General features: G+C 39.7%; 1 protein-coding gene across 2 annotated transcripts in view; it reads left to right on the top strand.

Annotated features, from left to right (window-relative positions):
- Positions 1–18,974, top strand: part of LOC116034220 (dynein heavy chain 8, axonemal-like) — a 58,966-nt gene extending 39,992 nt beyond the window's left edge. Inside the window, exons 49-93 of one of the 2 annotated variants that reach the window (XM_031276784.2) lie at positions 88–249; positions 347–593; positions 933–1,174; positions 1,281–1,421; positions 1,525–1,756; positions 1,879–2,021; positions 2,129–2,263; positions 2,352–2,474; positions 2,558–2,771; positions 2,859–2,968; positions 3,054–3,217; positions 3,301–3,493; positions 3,586–3,708; positions 3,797–3,927; positions 4,688–4,841; positions 5,055–5,219; positions 5,414–5,640; positions 5,757–5,875; positions 5,987–6,090; positions 6,385–6,561; positions 6,645–6,812; positions 10,475–10,690; positions 10,917–11,054; positions 11,135–11,262; positions 11,387–11,558; positions 11,643–11,798; positions 11,880–12,035; positions 12,120–12,302; positions 12,581–12,686; positions 12,796–13,048; positions 13,196–13,386; positions 13,480–13,601; positions 14,455–14,570; positions 14,662–14,864; positions 14,980–15,053; positions 15,175–15,327; positions 15,445–15,600; positions 16,226–16,342; positions 16,432–16,533; positions 16,630–16,790; positions 16,965–17,121; positions 17,206–17,358; positions 17,629–17,818; positions 18,091–18,212; positions 18,395–18,974. In XM_031276784.2, coding sequence (XP_031132644.1) covers positions 88–249; positions 347–593; positions 933–1,174; positions 1,281–1,421; positions 1,525–1,756; positions 1,879–2,021; positions 2,129–2,263; positions 2,352–2,474; positions 2,558–2,771; positions 2,859–2,968; positions 3,054–3,217; positions 3,301–3,493; positions 3,586–3,708; positions 3,797–3,927; positions 4,688–4,841; positions 5,055–5,219; positions 5,414–5,640; positions 5,757–5,875; positions 5,987–6,090; positions 6,385–6,561; positions 6,645–6,812; positions 10,475–10,690; positions 10,917–11,054; positions 11,135–11,262; positions 11,387–11,558; positions 11,643–11,798; positions 11,880–12,035; positions 12,120–12,302; positions 12,581–12,686; positions 12,796–13,048; positions 13,196–13,386; positions 13,480–13,601; positions 14,455–14,570; positions 14,662–14,864; positions 14,980–15,053; positions 15,175–15,327; positions 15,445–15,600; positions 16,226–16,342; positions 16,432–16,533; positions 16,630–16,790; positions 16,965–17,121; positions 17,206–17,358; positions 17,629–17,818; positions 18,091–18,212; positions 18,395–18,682 — 7,287 coding nt within the window. In that variant the 3' untranslated portion in view covers positions 18,683–18,974. The remainder of the gene's footprint in view (positions 1–87; positions 250–346; positions 594–932; positions 1,175–1,280; positions 1,422–1,524; positions 1,757–1,878; positions 2,022–2,128; positions 2,264–2,351; positions 2,475–2,557; positions 2,772–2,858; positions 2,969–3,053; positions 3,218–3,300; positions 3,494–3,585; positions 3,709–3,796; positions 3,928–4,687; positions 4,842–5,054; positions 5,220–5,413; positions 5,641–5,756; positions 5,876–5,986; positions 6,091–6,384; positions 6,562–6,644; positions 6,813–10,474; positions 10,691–10,916; positions 11,055–11,134; positions 11,263–11,386; positions 11,559–11,642; positions 11,799–11,879; positions 12,036–12,119; positions 12,303–12,580; positions 12,687–12,795; positions 13,049–13,195; positions 13,387–13,479; positions 13,602–14,454; positions 14,571–14,661; positions 14,865–14,979; positions 15,054–15,174; positions 15,328–15,444; positions 15,601–16,225; positions 16,343–16,431; positions 16,534–16,629; positions 16,791–16,964; positions 17,122–17,205; positions 17,359–17,628; positions 17,819–18,090; positions 18,213–18,394) is intronic. The other variant, XM_036000078.1, reaches the window with a different exon arrangement.
- Positions 18,975–20,402: the final 1,428 nt, after the last annotated feature.

The following is a 20,402-nucleotide window of genomic DNA, read 5'->3' as shown; positions in this document are numbered from 1 at the left end:
GAACTCAGTGTTGGCCACCAGGGATAGTATAATATATTTTGGAGTTTCAGCAGATACTGTGTATGTGAATCTTTCTGTATGTTTCAGGTGGATGAGGATGAGCCCCTCTTCCTTAGCCTAATCAATGACCTATTCCCTGGTATCCAACTGGATGGGAGCACATATGTTGAACTTCAAGCAGCTGTTGCCCATCAAGTTGAGCTTGCTGGTATTGTCAACCACCCACCATGGAACCTCAAGCTGGTTCAGGTACTATTTGACCATACGTTAAGCTTCTATTGTGTTTTGTGCGTTATAAAATTATTGTTTGGATTATACGTCAATGATATGTTACTGTTACTATCAGCTTTATGAGTCTTCACGAGTACGCCATGGCCTGATGACTTTGGGCCCAAGTGGAGCTGGGAAGACCATAGTCATCAACCTGCTTATGCGAGCTTTGAGTGAATGTGGAGCCCCAACCAGGGAGTTACGCATGAACCCCAAAGCGATCACTGCACCACAGATGTTTGGTCGTCTTGATGCAGCCACCAGTGATTGGACTGATGGGATCTTTTCCACTCTGTGGAGAAGGACACTTAAAGCCAAGAAAGGTATGTACACATTCAAAATAATATTTCTTAATTTATTTCACAAATTGCTGATAAAATCTTAAACCACCCAAAACACATTAAATACACATATCAATAACTAAATATTATTTGAACCATCGAGTATAAGAACATGAAGCAAAGTTCATATGGATTAGTTGCTTTGTCTGAGAAAGCAGCTTCTGTTAACATTTTGCTTAAACAGCAGACATAAAGTGATGCATGCTTACACGCTAAAATGTTGGTAATACCACCTGTAAATATGGTCAGTCTTTGATGTGGAAGAGCTGTTTGAGAATTTAAGGATTGGATTGTGATGGCTTTGAAATGTATACACTTCAGGGGAGTTCATATGGATTGTGCTGGATGGACCTGTGGACGCCATATGGATTGAGAACCTCAACTCTGTGCTGGATGATAACAAAACACTGACCCTGGCTAATGGTGACCGCATCACTATGTCTCCATCCTGCAAGCTGGTGTTTGAGGTGCACAACATGGATAATGCTTCCCCTGCTACTGTGTCCAGGGTGGGTATGGTCTTCATGAGCTCCTCGGCTCTTAGCTGGAAACCCATACTCCAGGTACAGTTGTTTTGTTAAATCATTAAAGGAGAGAATGTTTGCAGACAATAAACAATGCTTCTTTTACAATAAAGTGCTTATGTGGAACATGGGCTTTATGTTGTAGGGATGGGCTAACAAACGCAAAGCAAAAGAGGCAGAAAGCATTATGAATTTATACGACAAGATATTTGAAGACGCTTACTTAAATATGAAGCAAACCCTTAAACCCAAAATGGAGCTTTTGGAATGCAACTATATAATGCAGGTATGTATGCAAAAAACAAAATGCTGAAGACATACGGAATTAGAAGATGGCTCTAAACTTCTTTTGTGAAACACTGAATTATCTGAATATTATCTACCCTCAGTCTGTGAATCTGCTGGAAGGCCTTATCCCAACCAAGGAGACAGGGGGCTTGGCTGGAAGCAAACACCTTGAACGCCTCTTTGTCTTCTGCCTGATGTGGAGCCTGGGAGCCCTTTTGGAGTTAGGGGATAGAGAAAAACTGGAGCATTACATCAGAGCTCATGGCAGTGGCATTGATGTACCTCAAACACAGCCAGGAGAGACAATGTTTGAGTACATGGTCAACCCAAACGGTACAGTCATTTCATACATTAAATACCACCTCTTTGCCATCTTTATCTGACTTTTAAGTGAGTGTTTGAAGGACTGTTTTATCCTGGGCCTACGACTATATGTATTGCACCTTCTGTTTCAGGTGAATGGTGTCATTGGAATAACCATGTGGGGGAGTATGTCTATCCTACTGATCATGTGCCAGACTACGCCTCCATTCTTGTTCCAAATGTTGATAACACAAGAACCTCTTTCCTGCTCGAGACAATTGCCAAACAACGCAAGGTGATCTTGTCTCTTTAAAAATAACAGAAGTATGTTTACTTAGAAAACGTAATTACTTTTTTTGCATTACAGTTTATCTATGAAAGTTGAATATTGTATTTGTATAGGCCGTTCTGCTCATTGGTGAACAAGGGACAGCAAAGACTGTGATGATAAAAAGCTACACAAAAAAATATGATCCTGAAACAGACCTGTCCAAGTCCCTAAACTTCTCATCTGCAACAGAACCCATCATGTTTCAGGTAGTATATTTATTAGTATGTTCTCTATGCATGGCTTCGTACACTTGTGAATTGGTTTTATTGCAAAACCTTTTTTTTTTCATTACAGCGAACAGTGGAGAGCTACATTGAGAAAAGGATTGGCAGCACCTATGGACCCCCAGGGGGACGCAGGATGACAGTCTTCATTGATGATATCAACATGCCTATTGTCAATGAATGGGGAGATCAGGTATTTATATAGCAGGTTTTTTTCTTATATATTGACTATTTGTGTTGAGTCTAAATAACTACTGTATGTGACTGTCCAACCAGATCACCAATGAGATAGTACGCCAGATGATGGAAATGAATGGCATGTACAACCTAGACAAACCAGGAGACTTCACCACTATTGTGGACGTACAAGTTCTGGCTGCCATGATTCATCCTGGTGGTGGCAGAAACGACATCCCACAAAGACTGAAAAGACAGTTCACAGTCTTCAACTGTACTCTGCCGTCCAACACCTCCATTGATAAGATCTTTGGTAGCTGTCTCTAAAATCATTATTTTTTTCTGCTTACTGTAGGGTGTATCAGACAGTTAAACTTTTTTTCATGCTTTTTCTCTGTAGGTGTCATTGGCTGTGGATATTTCCATACATGCAGGAAATTCAAGCTTGAGATTTCAGACATGGTGAAGTGTCTTGTGTCTGCTGGAAGGATTGTATGGCAGTGGACAAAGGTAATCACTTAATTGACATTAATTGATTACAGGGATACGATTTATTAATGAAGACATTACATGATTTAATGATTTTTCATTGAAGGCAAAAATGCTTCCTACACCAGCCAAGTTCCACTACATCTTCAATTTGAGAGACTTGTCCAGGATCTGGCAAGGAATGTTAAACATTAAGGCCGAAGAATGTAATGATATCTCCACTCTCTTGGCTCTTTTCAAGAGTGAATGTATGCGGGTCATTGCTGACAGGTACAGTGCTTACATACATTAAATTATCTTTTTAAGTACAACAAAATGGCAAAGATGCAAACTGAAACTTTGTTTTGCTTTAGGTTTATTTGCTCTGAGGACCGAGAGTGGTTTGAGAAGGCTGTGTCTCGCGTGATTCAAGAGCATGTTGACCCCAGCCTTGTCGCAGAACTTCATCCTGAGCCCTACTTTGTGGACTTCCTGCGAGATGCTCCCGAGCCCACTGGAGAAGAAGATGAAAATGCCTGTTTTGATGCCCCCAAAATCTATGAACTGGTATAAACTTGGTATTTAGACCATTGTTGGATATCTGTAATATCAATTTAGAAAACGGTCACCAAAACCTAAGCAAACTAACATTCTTCCAGGTGCCAAATTTTGAGTTCTTATCAGAAAAGCTGATGATGTATCAGACCCAGCACAATGAGGTCATAAGAGGCTCCAGCCTAGATCTCGTATTCTTCACGGATGCCATGACTCATCTAGTCAAGGTCAGACTAAAAGCCACTGTAGCTGATGCATATTCTGTAGCGTAAGCTATAGATAATTCTGATTTTTTTGAGATTTGCCTTTGTATAGATCTCCCGAATCATTCGAACTGACAATGGTAATGCCCTGCTTGTTGGAGTGGGAGGATCAGGGAAACAGAGCCTGACTCGCCTGGCCTCATACATAGCTGGATACAGCATCTTCCAGATCACATTGACAAGGTAAAAACAGGAAAAAAATAAAACTTCTGTCACTATTTGTATAGCAATTTGGAAGAAGACTGCCACGCAGTTACAAGATAAGGTAGTGAATAAGGTGAAAACTCGATAGTCTCTTATATAGTTTTGTATTTAGTTGTTTTGTAACTTTTCTCAAATCATTAACTAAATTACATAAAAACAAAGACTTTTAAAGACAATTCTCTCTGTTTAAAATGCACTACAAAACATTGCTATTACAATATCACCTAATTCCCATCGACTTACATCTTTACAAGTAAATTTATATATTGTTAAATGTTAGTTTGCGAACACTTGTTCACTTTGTAATTGTGTTTTTAATTAATTTGATAAAATGTTAAAGGTTGGAAATGTATCATGTTTCCTACTACTTAGTAGCAATGAACAAATTCATTCATCATTTAAGGCCTATATTGTGCAATAGTAGCAACCCTATTACACACACTGTACTTGCACTGTATGTGATATCATGGACTAGACCAAACTGTTAGGTACATTTTTGTTTATGGCAAGACCATTTTCATTAGCAACAGAATATGTTTAAAGAAGCACTAGACCATTTTTTTTTGTAGAAAGCAATAGAATGTACAGTAAGTATTACCATTAACCCATGTCCTGTTGGTATCTATCCAAAATTGTGCACTTGTGTTGGTTTTCACACATTCACACTTGCAGGACAATATACAGGATACACTAATTGTAGGTTTTTTTTCTTACACTGCTATCTTTGTTTTTTCATCAGAACATACAACATAAGTAATTTCATGGATGACCTGAAACTGTTATATAAAACAGCTGGGGCTCAGGGAAAAGGCATCACCTTCATCTTTACGGACAATGAAGTAAAAGATGAAGCCTTTCTCGAGTACCTCAACAATGTTCTTTCTTCTGGAGAGGTGAGGACTTCACTTCAACAGTAAAACGTTTGATGTCTTTGAAGCCCCATAACAGCTAAGTCTACATTTAGACAATATAGTTGAGAACGTTAGTTTATTCTCATTAAAACAATAATCATTCCTATATCACAGAAAAAAAGAGGTCAGACAAAATCAAACTCAAAGAAATGCTTTCACTGATCCTGATTATGTCTGTAAATTATGTGTGCGCAGGTCTCCAACCTTTTTGCTAAAGATGAGATTCAAGAAATAACTCAGAACCTGCTCTCTGTAATGAAAAAGGAGTTTCCTCGTGTACCACCAACCTTTGACAATCTTTATGACTACTTCATATCCCGGTCCAGAAAGAATCTGCATGTAGTTCTTTGCTTTTCACCGGTAGGTTAGTATTTCCGTTACCCATAAGCAATAACCCAAATGTATTTACATACTTTGTTTACTTTATATTTCTCTGTATTTGTTCGGTATAATGCATGCCAATTCTAAACTATTGCATTAAACATGCACTTGCTAATCTACCCCTGCATAAGTGAATATTCTTATTTGAATTACATTATCTACACTTTTGACAGGTGGGGCAGAAGTTTGGCTCCAGATCCCTGAAGTTTCCAGGGTTAATTTCTGGCTGCACCATGGACTGGTTCACCCCTTGGCCCAATGATGCTTTGGTGGCTGTATCTAACTGTTTCTTGTCAGAGTTTCTAATAGTTTGCTCTGCTGATGTCAAGGCTTCTGTGGTGACCACCATGGGTACATATCATGACAAAGTATCCGTTGCCTGTGACAGCTACTTTGAAAGGTATAACACACATCTAGGTTTACACTGTTACATTGATAGTATTGATATTCAGATACTCTCATGTTTTTAGTCCAGATACATATTTTACATGAAGTTGTATGCTGTTCATCTTTCAGGTTTCGAAGAAGAACTCATGTCACCCCTAAATCATACCTCTCTTTTGTGAATGGTTACAAAACACTATACACTGAAAAGTACAACTATATCAACACACTAGCAGAGCGCATGAATGTTGGTAAGAAAGTTTCAGCAGCAAGGTTATGATATGCTATAAAGATGATATGAATGGACAACTTTGCAAGGTCTACTCAGGGCAGGGATTTTAAAAGATGTTACTCATTTCCAGGGTTGAACAAACTGGTGGAGGCAAGTAAGTCTGTGGCTCAACTATCCAAAGTTCTTGAGGTCAAGGAAAAAGAGCTGGCTATAGCATCTGTCAAAGCTGACAAGGTAAATGATAATACAGGCTCCAGCCTGTGTTTATGATGATGAATTTTCTAAAATCATAAATTATTAAATTGCATGAAAACAAGCATAAAAGGTTGGAGCAAGTGTGACACACATTGATTATGAGGGGAAAAAGACTTAGACAACAGAACATTCATTATTTGGTCAAAGTGAGGTTTCATTGTATAATGAATATTTAACCCCAAGGTTTTGAAAACTGTATGAAACGTCAATAGCTTATTAGTGTTTATGTGATACAATTTATTACGCGAGACATTTCTTGTTGCGTTCACATAGGTGGTGGCAGAGGTGACAGTCAGTGCTGAAGCTGCTACCATTGTAAAGAATGAGGTCCAGGTTGTGAAGGATAGAGCCCAGAAAATTGTGGATGGAATTGAGAAAGAGAAAGCTTTTGCAATGGAAAAACTGGAGGCTGCCAAGCCAGCTTTAGAAGAGGCTAAAGCTGCACTAAATGTGAGATTTGTGTAATTTGTTTTCATATTTGTGTATATACACTATATATAGTGCATTACATGATATAATAAAAAATCTTACAGACCATCAAGCCTGCTGACATTGCCACAGTGAGGAAATTAGCCAAGCCTCCACATCTGATCATGAGGATTATGGACGCCTGCCTGGTGTTATTCCAAAGGAAGTTGGACACAGTCTCTATTGATCCAGAACGACATTGTCTTAAGCCATCATGGTCAGAAGCACTGAAGGTAACTAAAATTATTTCTGTTAAATTTTAGTTGTTGGGATTCTGCTCTAATTACTCATAACCTGCACATTGTATGCACTTTCTGTAATGTCACATTCAATTCAATTTTCAATTCAATTTTATTTATAGTATCAAATCATAACAAGAGTTATCTCGAGACACTTTACAGATAGAGTAGGTCTAGACCACACTCTGTAGTTTACGAAGCCCCAACTATTACAGTGGTTGCCTCAAGAGCAAGCAGTAGCTATTACGACAGTGGCAAGGAAAAACTCCCCTTTTTTTTTTTGTTAGGAAGAAACCTCGGACAGACCCAGGCTCTTGGTAGGCGGTGTCTGACGGCACCGGTTGGGGATGTGATGAGTGGTGGCAATAATACTCATAATAAAGATAGTGAAACAGTGACCACAATGGTAGTCGTAGTAGTTCATGTCATAGTAGGGCACAGCAGGGCGTTATGGGGTGTAGTGTGGCACAGCATCCTGGGTGGACGCGGTTGGACGCAGCAGGGCGCAGTCGGACACTGCGGGGAATCGCAGAGCGTAGCAGGGTGTAGCAAGTCCATAGCGTCAGCTGCACCCAAGACCCCGGTGTAGGTGCCACCCAATTCCAAGGCGATGTTCTGGGTGAAGAAGAAGCATAGGGACTCCGGGGAGAAAACTCCCCAGAGCTAGGTTAGTAACAAGCATTTCTGGGACTAAGATGCACACAAAAGGAGACAAGTGAAAAGAGAGAAGAGGGAGCAGCTCATTGTGTCCTTGGAAGGAAGGAACTTCCCCAACAGCAGTCTAGAGTTATAATAGCATAACTAAGAGAGGCAGGCTAAAGAGAGGGGCCGGACCGGGCTCGTACTCTCCCCTGCCGGAACGGGCTGTACTTCCTGCCTCCCTCTACTCTATTATGCTGCAACTCCTCACTCCCTAACTATAAGCTTTATCAAAGATGATGGTTTTCAGTTTATTCTTAAATGTGGTGACGGTGTCGGCCCCCCGAACCCAAGTTGGGAGCTGGTTCCACAGGAGAGGAGCCTGGTAGCTGAAGGCTCTAGCTCCCATTCTACTTTTAGAGACTCTAGGAACCACAAGTAACTCTGCATTCTGGGAGCGCAGTGCTCTAGTGGGAAAATAAGGTACTAAGAGCTCTTCTATGTATGATGGTTCTTGACCATTTAGTGCTTTGTAGGTCAGGAGAAGGATTTTAAATTCAATCCTGGATTTTACAGGAAGCCAATGCAGAGAAGCTAATACAGGAGAAATATGATCTCTTTTCTTAGTTCTTGTCAGAACACGTGCTGCAGCATTCTGGATCAGCTGGAGGGTCTTGAGGGACTTATTTGAGCAGCCTGATAGTAAAGAATTAGAGTAGTCCAGCCGGGAAGTAACGAATGCATGGACTAGTTTTTCAGCATCGTTTTGAGAGAGGATGTTCCTGATTTTGGCAATGTTACGAAGATGAAAAAAGGCTGTTCTTGAGGTTTGTTTTAAGTGGGCGTTAAAGGATAGATCCTGGTCAAAAATGACTCCTAGATTTCTGACAGTAGTGCTGGAGGCCAGGGCAATACCATCTAGGGTAGCTATATCTTTAGATAATGAAGTTCGGTGGTGCTTGGGTCCCAGCACAATAACTTCCGTTTTGTTTGAGTTTAACATCAGAAAATTGTGGGTCATCCAGGATTTTATGTCTTTAATGCACGCTTGAAGTTTAGCTAACTGACTGCTTTCGTCTGGCTTAATTGACAAATATAATTGGGTGTCGTCTGCGTAACAGTGAAAGTTAATTGAGTGTTTCCTAATAATATTGCCTAGAGGAAGCATATATAAAGAGAATAGAATTGGTCCAAGCACTGAGCCTTGAGGAACGCCGTGGCTAACTTTAGCGTATTTGGATGGTTTATCGTTAATATTAACAAATTGGGATCGCTCAGAAAAATAGGACTTAAACCAGCTTAGTGCGATTCCTTTAATGCCAACTAAGTGTTCCAGTCTCTGTAAGAGGATGGTATGGTCAATAGTGTCGAATGCAGCACTAAGGTCCAATAAGACAAGTATGGAGACAAGTCCTTTTTCAGCAGCAGTTAGAAGGTCGTTAGTGATTTTCACCAGTGCCGTGTCTGTGCTATGATGCATTCTAAATCCTGACTGAAAGTCTTCAAATAGACTATTTCTATGCAGAAAGTCACACAATTGATTAGCGACTACCTTCTCAAGGATTTTGGAGAGAAAGGGGAGGTTAGATATAGGTCTATAGTTGGCTAAGACCTCAGGGTCGAGGGTGGGTTTTTTCAGAATAGGTTTTATCACAGCTACTTTAAAAGACTGCGGTACGTGACCCGTTAATAAGGACATACTGATCGTATCTAGTAATGTGGTATTGACCACGGGTAGTGCTTCTTTAAGTAGCCTCGTTGGAATGGGGTCTAAGAGACAGGTAGTTGGCTTAGCTGAAGAGACCCTTAACATTAATTGTTGAAGGTCTATAGGATAAAAGCAGTCTAAGTATGTATCAGGTCTTATCGTTCTCTAAAGTTATTAAAAAATGGTCTGATAATAAAGGATTCTGCGGAAATACTATTAAATCGTCAATTTGGATGCCATATTCTAGCACAAGGTCGAGGGTGTGGTTAAAACAGTGCGTGGCCTTATGCACACCCTGACTGAAACCAATTGAATCTAGCAGTGAATTGAAAGCAGTACTAAGGCTATTGCTGTCAACGTCCACATGGATATTAAAATCAGCTACAATAAGTACTTTGTCTGATTTAAGGACTACACATGATAAAAACTCTGAGAATTCAGATAAAAATTCAGAATATGGACCTGGGGCTCGGTAAACAACAACAAATATAATTGGCTGTACTGTTTTCCATGTTGGGTGTTGAAGAAGGCTTTCAAACGAGTTATAATTTAGTTTTGGTTTAGGATTAATTAACAGGCTCGAGTCAAATATGGCTGCAACTCCCCCTCCTCGGCCTGAGCCTCGTGGAATTTGGGTATTATTATGACTGGGAGGAGTGGCTTCATTTAAACTAACATATTCGTCATGGCCCAGCCAGGTTTCGGTGAGGCAGAATAAATCAATTTGGTTATCTGATATCAATTCGTTTACCAATAATGCTTTCGACGACAGAGATCTAATATGTAATAGTCCACATTTGATTTTCCTATTCTGTTCTATCGTTGCAGTGGTTGTTTTAATGCCAATTAGGTTGTTTAGTATAGCACCTCTTTTGTTAGCGTTTGGTTTAATCGGTCTCAGTCGGGGAACAGACACGGTGGTTATGGGATTATGAATGGGTGATTGCTCTGAAGGGAGCACAGAGGGGCGTGTAGCGCTGTATCTCTGATTACTGATATTATTGATTATAACTGGAAAGATGTAGCTGGTCTGTGGGTTAACAGAGTTATTTGTAAAGGAGTGGGAGCTTTTGGGAGAGTGTGTCTGGTCAGTGTGCTTGTGAGTGTTTACGGGATGCAAACAGTCAATCAAAGGTCTGGGTATGCAGGGCGTGGTGCAAATTTCCACGTAGCATCTGGCTTCCGCATCACATTTTGTAATTCACATTCACATTTTGTAATTTCCCAAATGTGTTTTGTATTGTTAATAATAATAACAAAAAAAAAACTTATGGCTCCCTTTGTCACATTTTCCTTCTCTACTTTTTAGCTCATTAGTGCTACTGGTTTTTTGACAAACCTCCAGCAGTTCCAAAAGGACAAAATTAATGGGGAAACGGTAGAACTGCTGCAGCCTTACTTTGAAATGGAGGATTACACAATGGAAAATGCCAAGAAAGTGTGTGGTAATGTAGCTGGTTTGCTAGGATGGACCAGGGCTATGTCCACATTCTTTGGCATCAACAAAGAAGTACTCCCACTCAAGGTAAAGTTGATCTTCATCATGGCAGCTAATCATTTAGACATTTTATAGTTGACTATTGTATTTTAATATTGGGTTCACAATGTTCTGCTCTAATCCTTTTAGGGTGTTCACATACATTAGGTATATATACAGTAACTGGGACTGCATTGTAGATGTGTAATATTATGATATGATAAAGTACTACTTTGATTGGTGTTTTGTGAATTGTAATGTCCTTTGTCTGCAGGCTAACCTGGCCATTCAGGCAAACCGGCTAAGAGTGGCTAATAATGAGCTAGGCAGGGCTGAGGCTCAGCTGGCTGAGAAGCAAGCAGAGTTTGACAAAGTCAAGGCCAAATGTGATGCTGCTATGGAAGAGAAACAGGTGTGTTTCAACCTTATAAAACATTTTTAATATTGCATTTACTTTAAGACAGAGATTGAAATTGTGGATTGTTTTTTTAGGACTTGTTGGCTGATGCTAAAATGTGTAGGGATAAAATGCAGGCTGCATCTACACTTATTGACGGACTTAGTGGAGAGAAAATTCGCTGGATAGAGCAAAGCAAAGAATTTAAATCACAGATCAACAGGTAGGATTAAAAAGAAAATGGGGACATGTTTCTTTATTATAACTGGGTCTGGCTTTTTAAGTGGAGATTTATAATTTCTGATTATTCACGCATTTGAATAAGGTAATGTGCTTCTTGTTGGCAGACTTGTGGGGGACGTGCTGCAGCTCACTGGCTTCTTGTCTTACTGTGGGCCCTTCAACCAGAGTTTCCGTGAAATGTTGTTGAAGGACATCTGGCAGAAAGAGCTCAGAAAACATAAAATCCCTTTCACAGAAAACCTCAACCTAATTTCTTCCCTAGTGGACCCTCCCACTGTAAGAACAACATAAACCTAATTTTATTTTACATCACTATATGTTATTAATGTAATAAAACACATGCTTCTGTTTTTGGTTAAGATAAGCGAGTGGAACCTTCAAGGACTCCCAGGAGATGACTTGTCTGTGCAGAATGGCATCATTGTCACAAAAGCAACAAGATATCCCCTCCTCATCGATCCCCAGACTCAGGGCAAGGCTTGGATTAAGCAAAAAGAAAAGGCTAATGCACTCCAAGTACAGTACAAGCAAAGTACAACCCAAATTAGTTGTTTTGGTAATATATGGTATGGAACTTATCAGTGATCTCTATTTCAGGTGACATCACTCAACCACAAGTTCTTTCGCTCTCATTTGGAAGACTGTCTTTCTTTGGGACGCCCACTGCTTATTGAAAATGTATGTGAGGAGCTAGATCCTGCCCTTGACAATGTCCTTGAGAAAAACTTTATTAAATCTGGGACCAGTTTCAAGGTAATGTAGCCACCATTCCCACTTGAAATCAACAATACAACTGAAATGTTTCCTCTTCTAAATTCTTGGATTTGTCTTGTGTAGGTTAAAGTGGGAGATAAAGAGGTAAATGTGATGGATGGTTTCCAGCTCTATATAACCACCAAACTGCCAAATCCAGCATACACCCCAGAAGTCAGCGCCAAGACATCCATCATTGATTTCACTGTAAACATGAAGGGCCTGGAGAACCAGCTACTTGGTCGTGTCATCCTCAGAGAGAAAAATGTCAGTGTCTATTTTTTCCATGTTGTATAAAAATAGTTTTTAATTGGCGGTAAATAATATTACATGAAATGGTGAAAATTGCAGTAACAACTTCAGGCCAGCAGCAAAGTGTTTTAGGAGCATCATGTGGTAGTCTCTAACTGGGTCAATTGTGCTAGGCTAGCTGAATCAATGTTTTCTCTTATATAATCTCGTTATTACAGTATAAAGCATGTATATTGATCGTGTCTTGGGATTCTCATGAATTTAAGTTCCACTTATAACAATTATTTTAACAGGAACTAGAAGCAGAAAGATTGAAGCTAATTGAGGACGTAACTGCCAATAAGAGAAAGATGCAGGAGTTGGAAGACAACTTGCTGTACAAACTCAGCAGCACAAAAGGTTAGAGTACAAACAGTTACTGGTGTTGGTTAATGCCAGTTCTTTGAAGCCATACGGGTAATGTATTTATATATTTCACACAAAAGTGTTTCTGTTTGTGTGATTAAAGGTTCCTTGGTTGATGATGACTCCATGATCGGCATTCTGAGTACAACTAAGCAAACTGCCGCTGAAGTTAGTGCAAAGCTCAGTGTTGCAGCAGATGCAGAGGTGAAGATCAATATAGCTCAAGCGGAATATCGTCCTGTTGCCTCGCGAGGCAGCAGCCTTTACTTCCTTATCACAGAGATGAGCATGGTTAATGTCATGTACCAGATGTCCCTGGGTCAGTTCCTCAAACTGTTTGACCTGTCACTAGAAAGGTATGGTTTTACCAAAACTGTCTTGGTGCTTGTTTTGAGCCTGAAGCCTGTAAGAGGACAGGCTATAGGTGCTATAATGCTCTCCAAGGTGTGCTGATGTAGAAAATAATCTCTGTCTCTCCTGTTTACTATTGTTACGATCTGCAGGTCTGAGAAGTCTTCTAAAACTCAGAAGCGAATTGCAAACATCATTGACTGTCTGTCCTATGAGGTGTTCAGGTACACAGTGAGAGGCCTATATGAAAACCACAAGTTCATCTTCACACTCTTGATGGCTCTTAAGATTGACTTACAGAATAACAAAATAGAGCATGACAAATTTCAGATACTTATCAAAGGTAAGATAATCATCACTGTAGGGGAAAGTGTGATCCACCTTTTTTTTATTATGGCATCTTCTAACATGATGACTTCTCTAAATATGCAAATAGGTGGCGCAGCTCTTGACCTGAAGACCTGCCCCACAAAGCCATTTAGTTGGATCCTGGATATGATATGGCTAAATGTAGTGGAACTCGGCAAATTGCCACAGTTCACTAACATCATAACCCAGGTGAGAAAAGGTTTCATGGATCATACATCTGGCCATGGCACCTATATGCCAATTTTCCAGTTTCCTCTGCTCTCTAGCACACCTGCCCTTATCAAACAGTAAGGGCTGGTGAGTTCCATCAAGTGTCTTCATAACACAATGAGTATGTTACTAACTCTTTTTGTTGTGTTATTGATTATTTTTTTTCACCGCTGGGGGCCAATAAACTGATGCCAATGACAGCGATGTGTATGGTAAAGTTACAGTAGATGGGATGCCATGATGTTATGGATTCACATGTACAGGAAATAAACATTTATAACACAGACATAGTACTTAAGCTCTTAAGTAAGTAAGTATTCTCGTATTTACCTAGCTATTTGGCACTCAATTAGTGTGATGAAAATCGTTTGAGTATTCATCATCGCGCATTAGTTAACAACCAGTTCCGACCCGGCCGCAATGACTGGTAGTTTGAACCGCTGTCATCGGCTATACTATGTACTGCTTTCTACTTGTAGGACTATAGTATACTTTCTAGTCAACCAATTTGTTTCCCATTCAGTAAGATTTACCCCAATTTACCAGTGCTTACAATGATCAGTTAAAGCTAGTTTTTTTATGGCTAGTTGACAAAAGTCTTTTTTAACAGTGCTGCAGCGTACAGTCAGTCCCTTCCAGTCAGATGCTCTCTACATTGTTTTTACTTTGATACGTATAATGGCAGGAAAAACAGGTCCTTAAAGTTGCTATTTATTATATTATATATATTATATTTAATTGTCTATGCACATTGTAAAGCACTTTGTGACCCTGTCTGTGAAAAGCGCTGTATAAATAAATTTTACTTACTTACTATTGACATATTTTGTAGGTATCCCAACATGGAAAACTCTGGAAAGCATGGCACAATCTTGATGCCCCAGAGGAAGGTGTCATCCCTGATGGATACAACTCCCTTGATGTCTTCCTTAAACTTTTGCTAATAAGGTTGGATCCTGCTGCCAGTCATGTTGCTTATGTGGTCAAATACACAATATGATGTTTAATACAATATTCTTACACACTATTTCTTTCGCAGGTCTTGGTGCCCAGACCGTACCTTGTCTCAGGCCAGGAAGTATGTAGGAAAATCTTTGGGCATGAGGTTTGCTGAGCCGATCATCTTGAACCTTCAAAGCACATGGGAGGAGAGTGACCCTCGCACCCCACTAATTTGCTTCCTTTCTATGGGCTCAGATCCTACTGACCAAATTGAAGCACTTTCTAAGAAACTTGAACTTGGTGAGCTTTACTGCCATATTAAACTTACAGCTTGTATAAGCTTCTCATCTTAACCATAACGAATTGTACATCCGCTGCATTTCATGATCTCACTACATTGTGCTGTGTCTTACAGAATGTAGAGCTATATCCATGGGGCAAGGACAGGAGGTGCATGCAAGGAAGCTTGTTCAGACATCAATGACGCATGTATGTATATATGTATAAGATAAGGAAGTACAGTAGTACGGTACGTTGTATGAATGAGTACATTAAAGTGATGGCCTACCATTTCACCTGATCTGTTGTCTCTGTATCTGGATATGTATAGGGAGGCTGGGTCCTTCTGCAAAATTGTCACCTGGGCCTGGAGTTTATGGATGAGTTGCTAGACACTATCACAACTGCAGAGACCATGCATGATACTTTCAGGGTGTGGATCACCACAGAACCACACGATCAGTTCTCCATCACACTTCTACAGGTGATCCTTTCAAAAGCTATTATGTAAAGCATTATAAAAGTATTAGTTCATTTATAACTTTACTTCCTGACCTATACATTACACAAGCTTAAATCAATGCCACCCCTTTTCCTCTAGTCCTCCATCAAATTTACCAACGATCCACCCCAGGGAGTGCGTGCTGGCTTGAAACGAACATTTGCAGGAATTTCACAGAACCAGCTGGAAGTCAGCAACCTGCCCATGTGGAAGCCCATGCTGTACAGTGTGGCCTTTCTCCACACTGCTGTGCAGGTACTGTCCATTCCAAGGTCATGGATTAGGTAGAGGAACTTTATTTAGAGGAGTCAATGAAAAAAAAAAAAAAAAAAAAGTAGTACAGTTCAGACTAGAAGCGAAGCAAATATAAAAATAATCCTGACATAGACTTCATTTGATGAATTTTAGTTTTTCATGTTATATAAATTTAGGGTGTCATGAAAAATGCTATTCAATATTGCACACATTCCCAAAAAATGAAGGAGATATAATGAATATATGGAAATTAGACTTTCAGAGTGACTATATGATGAATGAAAATAGTAAATTCTAGTCAAATGTCACCCTTGTCAAAATATTTTGTGTGACTATCTGGTGTATTTGTTTGGTGCTCATCACTTGTCATAATAGGGAAGTCAATCTGATAGTCTAATATGTTTGAGTCATTAATGTTTTTAAACGGCAATGTGCGCTTAACTATTCACAATAGTAATTATTTGAACAACATATTATAGAATGTACTTGTGTTCTTGATTTATTTTTATTTTTTTCCAAAACAGTTAGGGATATATGTTATTTATGTATGTTTTTCTTTTGTACGATTTGAAGCTCATTCACTTGATTTTATTTATAATCATGAGTCGTATTGCTTTCTTTTGAGGAACGACGCAAATTTGGACCATTGGGTTGGAACATACCATATGAGTTCAACTCTGCTGATTTCACTGCAAGTGTTGAATTCGTTGAGAGACACTTGGATGATTGCGGCCCCAGGAAGGTTAGAATTCTTAGGTTAAAGGAAGGTTAAAAAACTTTTTTTTCTTTTTTTTAACTTCTTACCTAACATAATTTTGTGCTTTCCCACAGGATGTGTCCTGGGTAACTGTGCGATACATGCTAGCTGAGGTGCAATATGGAGGAAGGGTTACAGATGACTATGACAAACGCCTGCTCAACTGTTTCTCGCGTGTAATGATCCAATTTTTGTGTTCCTTTATTCATTCATCTCCTTGATCAATAGTTTCATTGAATCTGTTAGATGATAATGGGTGTTTTTCATTGCAGGTGTGGTTCAGTAAGAAGATGTTTGACCCCTCATTCTGCTTCTACACGGGTTACAAAATTCCAGTGTGCAAGACAGTAGAAAAGTACATGGAATGTATTCAGAGCTTGCCCACTGTGGATTCGCCCCAGGTGTTGGGGCTGCATCCTAATGCTGATATCACGTAAGGAAACGTTACCCAAAAACTATTATCAAAGCCACTCTTACTACGGAGTCTCTTAAACAATTAGTGACAAAAATACTGTGCTTATAATGTGCTTATATTGTGTTATTATAATGTGAAATTATTAAGTATTGCTAACATAGCTTTTATGCTTACATGTTCAATGTTGACCAGGTATCAGACGAACACATCTGCTGAAGTTCTCGACACAATCACGAATATCCAGCCCAAGGAAAGCGCAGGGGGATCAGGAGTGACTCGGGAGTCTATTGTTCACAACATGGCGCAGGACATGTTGGGGAAACTGCCCCCTAATTATGTGCCACATGAGGTTAGGTTGTCTGGTAAATAGGATTTTAGTCACCACTTTTTCCAACAACTAAAATCTAAATTCTGCAATTTTTGTGGGTTTAAGGTCAAAGCCAGGCTGTTGAAGATGGGAGCTCTGAACCCAATGAACATATTCCTACGTCAGGAGGTGGATCGGATGCAAAGGATCATCAGTGTGGTGCGCACTAGTTTGACTGACCTAAATTTGGCCATTGATGGTACTATCATAATGAGCGAGGTCAGATCACTAATTCACCCATTGCTCATTCTGAAACACTAGCGCTTTACTGTTTTTCTCAAAATACTCACACATGAATTACATTTCTTTCCACAATTAATATTCACTGAATATTTGCATATTGCAATACTGAAACATGTTGGTTTTTTTTATGTAATAAAGTGAGAAAATAATTTTTATTTCTGAAATCCCATATGATGATTGAATTTTTTTTAATTGCCATGAGGGTGTAAAGTCCTGTGACACTTCTGATCTGTACTTGACTCCTAGAACCTCCGTGATGCCCTGGACAATATTTTTGATGCCCGTGTGCCAAACCTGTGGAAGAAAATCTCCTGGGAGTCTTCCACACTGGGCTTTTGGTTCACAGAGCTTCTGGAGAGAAACAAACAGTTCCACAGTTGGGTGTTTGAAGGAAGACCCAAAACCTTTTGGATGACCGGCTTCTTCAACCCCCAGGGTGAGTAACAGGTTTTTGAAAAGTAAGGCATTATTAGAGTTGTCTCACACCAATAAATATAATGAACACAAGGCTTGTTGGATTAATGCTGAAGTCACTGTAGTTTTGAGCATAAAGGAACATAAATGAATCCCAACAGATTCAATCCGGTTGATTGAGACGCACTGAGTTTGACGGTGTGGTAAATTGTGCTAAATGAAGACCTTCAGCCAATTAGGTTAAATTGATATCGGACTTATGCTAATAATGTCTTTCCTGGGGTATGTTTCCAGGGTTCCTAACAGCTATGAGACAAGAAGTAACAAGGGCAAACAAAGGCTGGGCTCTGGACACTGTTACCCTGACCAACAAAGTACTGAAGCAGGCACAGGAGGAGATCACAGCCTCACCTACAGTCAGTCAAAAAGCATGGAGACACTAGCAATATATCTGATCTCAGATTCAGCTTACACTTACATTTATGATAAACTTGGTTGGGTATTACAATAACCATGACAGTATTTTCTGCTGAGCAATTGATGTTTATTCTTTTAGGAAACATGCATTTTTCTGTCACTGACTTCCTTTCCTCAACAGGACGGAGTTTATGTTTATGGTCTGTACCTGGATGGTGCTGGCTGGGACAGGAAGAACACTTATCTCATTGAGTCCTCACCCAAAGTGCTGTTCACCCCCTTGCCTGTCATCCACATGTTTGCCGTCAACTCCACTGCCCCCGTGGATCCTAAGCTCTATGTCTGCCCCGTCTACAAGAAACCAAGGCGCACAGACCTGAATTACATCACAGCAGTGGTGTTGCCTACCATTCAGTCACCAGACCACTGGATCTTGCGTGGGGTTGCCCTGCTCTGCGACATCAAATGAAAGATAGCTGCATGTCTTTATTATTATGTCATATTGCTTAAAGGGCAAATAAATGTATTTTTAATGTCAAATGGATGTCAATACTTATACTTAAGATAGCTACTAGTTATAATGCAGTGATAAACAAATGCCATACCATTTATGTATGTTCTAGTAGTTGACAAATCATTCCAGTTAGTAATCAGGTTTTCTTTTGCTCTTTTATGCATTTAATTCAAAGTGACATCAGTGTATTGGTCAGGTAGCATGAGTGACATATCAAATGTTGCAGTTAAATTACATGTTTATTGAATAACTGATCACAACCACACTGCTGGAATACTTAAGAAAGTATGAATGCTCTTGGTACATGTAGTCATTTAATACATTTTCTATTGAGTTCTTTTCTATCTGACATAAAAGGCTTGACAACGGTATTGGACAGGTATGACTAAAAAGTGAGCTCTTAACACTATAAAATGGGAGGGACCCTGTTAACCTGAAGCAAAGGAGACCGCTAAGTTGACTTAGTGAAGAAGAGCGCAGGTCTGAGGAGTTATCCTTCTCTTCCATGGAGAAGACAGCTCTCCCTTCTTCAGGTTAGATGAAATGGCTGGTTGTACAGCGATTTCTCAGGATCCAGAATGTGTTGCAATGAACACAAAATGGTCTGTTACTCGTCCAGCAAGGTAAAGAACTGCTAAAACTGCTTAAAAGTACAAATATTTGACTGGATGGATTGAACATGCAACCCTCCGGTTATCAAGCCAAGTCCCTACGGACTGAGCTACTGCTGCACATCAAAAAAGATTATTACAAAAGATATTGACTTTAAAACTGTTCACAATCTCCCCTTTAGTAAAGTTCTAAAAAGCAATAACATGTAACAGAAATGGGAGGTCTGCACTACAGTCTGTGATCTTTGAAAAACCCTTTTTACAAATATAACATGGCAAAGAGGAAGAGACTCAGTAGCACTCACTAATATGGGGTCTAATGTTAGAGTTAAGCATTTATTAGTCAGTTAAGGTTAAGATGAGTAACAGGAAGTGAATGTTGCAATGAATGCAAAACTAAACTATTAACGTGTGCCAGTGCATGTTATGCATACGTGTGTAAAGCAAGGAAGGGAGTGCTTTTTGAGTGACATGTCCTTTTTCCCAAAGTGAACATTGGGACGAAGACGAGCAACTGGTGCCAGCCATCAAAATCCCCTCCCACCCTCTAAGTGATCCCCAATTATGTCAACGGGGGAAAATAGTGTCCCTTTGAAAAGCGTTCTTAATCAAACCCAATTAATTCCGCTCTTTTCCCTTATTATTTCCACCATGGACCACATCCCGCTACTCAGCCTGTTAACTAGAGCCTGTACCCCAGCGAAGGTCACGCTTGGCCAAGCAAAATAACATCATAATGTGCGTAATTAATCACTAGTTCTGAGTTTGTCTCAAGCAAATTCTGGGTGACGCTACATTAAGTCTTTCTGACAAAGGTGTGGTGAGAAAGGTTATTACTAAATATAGCACAGTCTAACACTTTTAATCTACATCCTTTCCCTTGATTTATTATGCCAAACTGCAGAGGCATATAAATGGTATGCATATTTAGCAATTGCTTTACCTAAACTAAAGGTAGCAATTAGGAGCTAGGCAGTGAGAGAAATAACTTTGTCTGATAAATTATGTCCTATCCTGGGCAATTATTTTCCTAGTGCAAAGGTCCTGAGGCCTATATATTATTT

The sequence above is a fragment of the Sander lucioperca genome, chromosome 4, assembly GCF_008315115.2.
Source record: "Sander lucioperca isolate FBNREF2018 chromosome 4, SLUC_FBN_1.2, whole genome shotgun sequence".
NCBI classification, from domain to species: Eukaryota; Metazoa; Chordata; class Actinopteri; order Perciformes; family Percidae; genus Sander; species Sander lucioperca.
The sequence above is the reverse complement of the archived record's forward strand: the minus strand, read 5'-3'. Positions and strand labels throughout refer to the sequence as shown.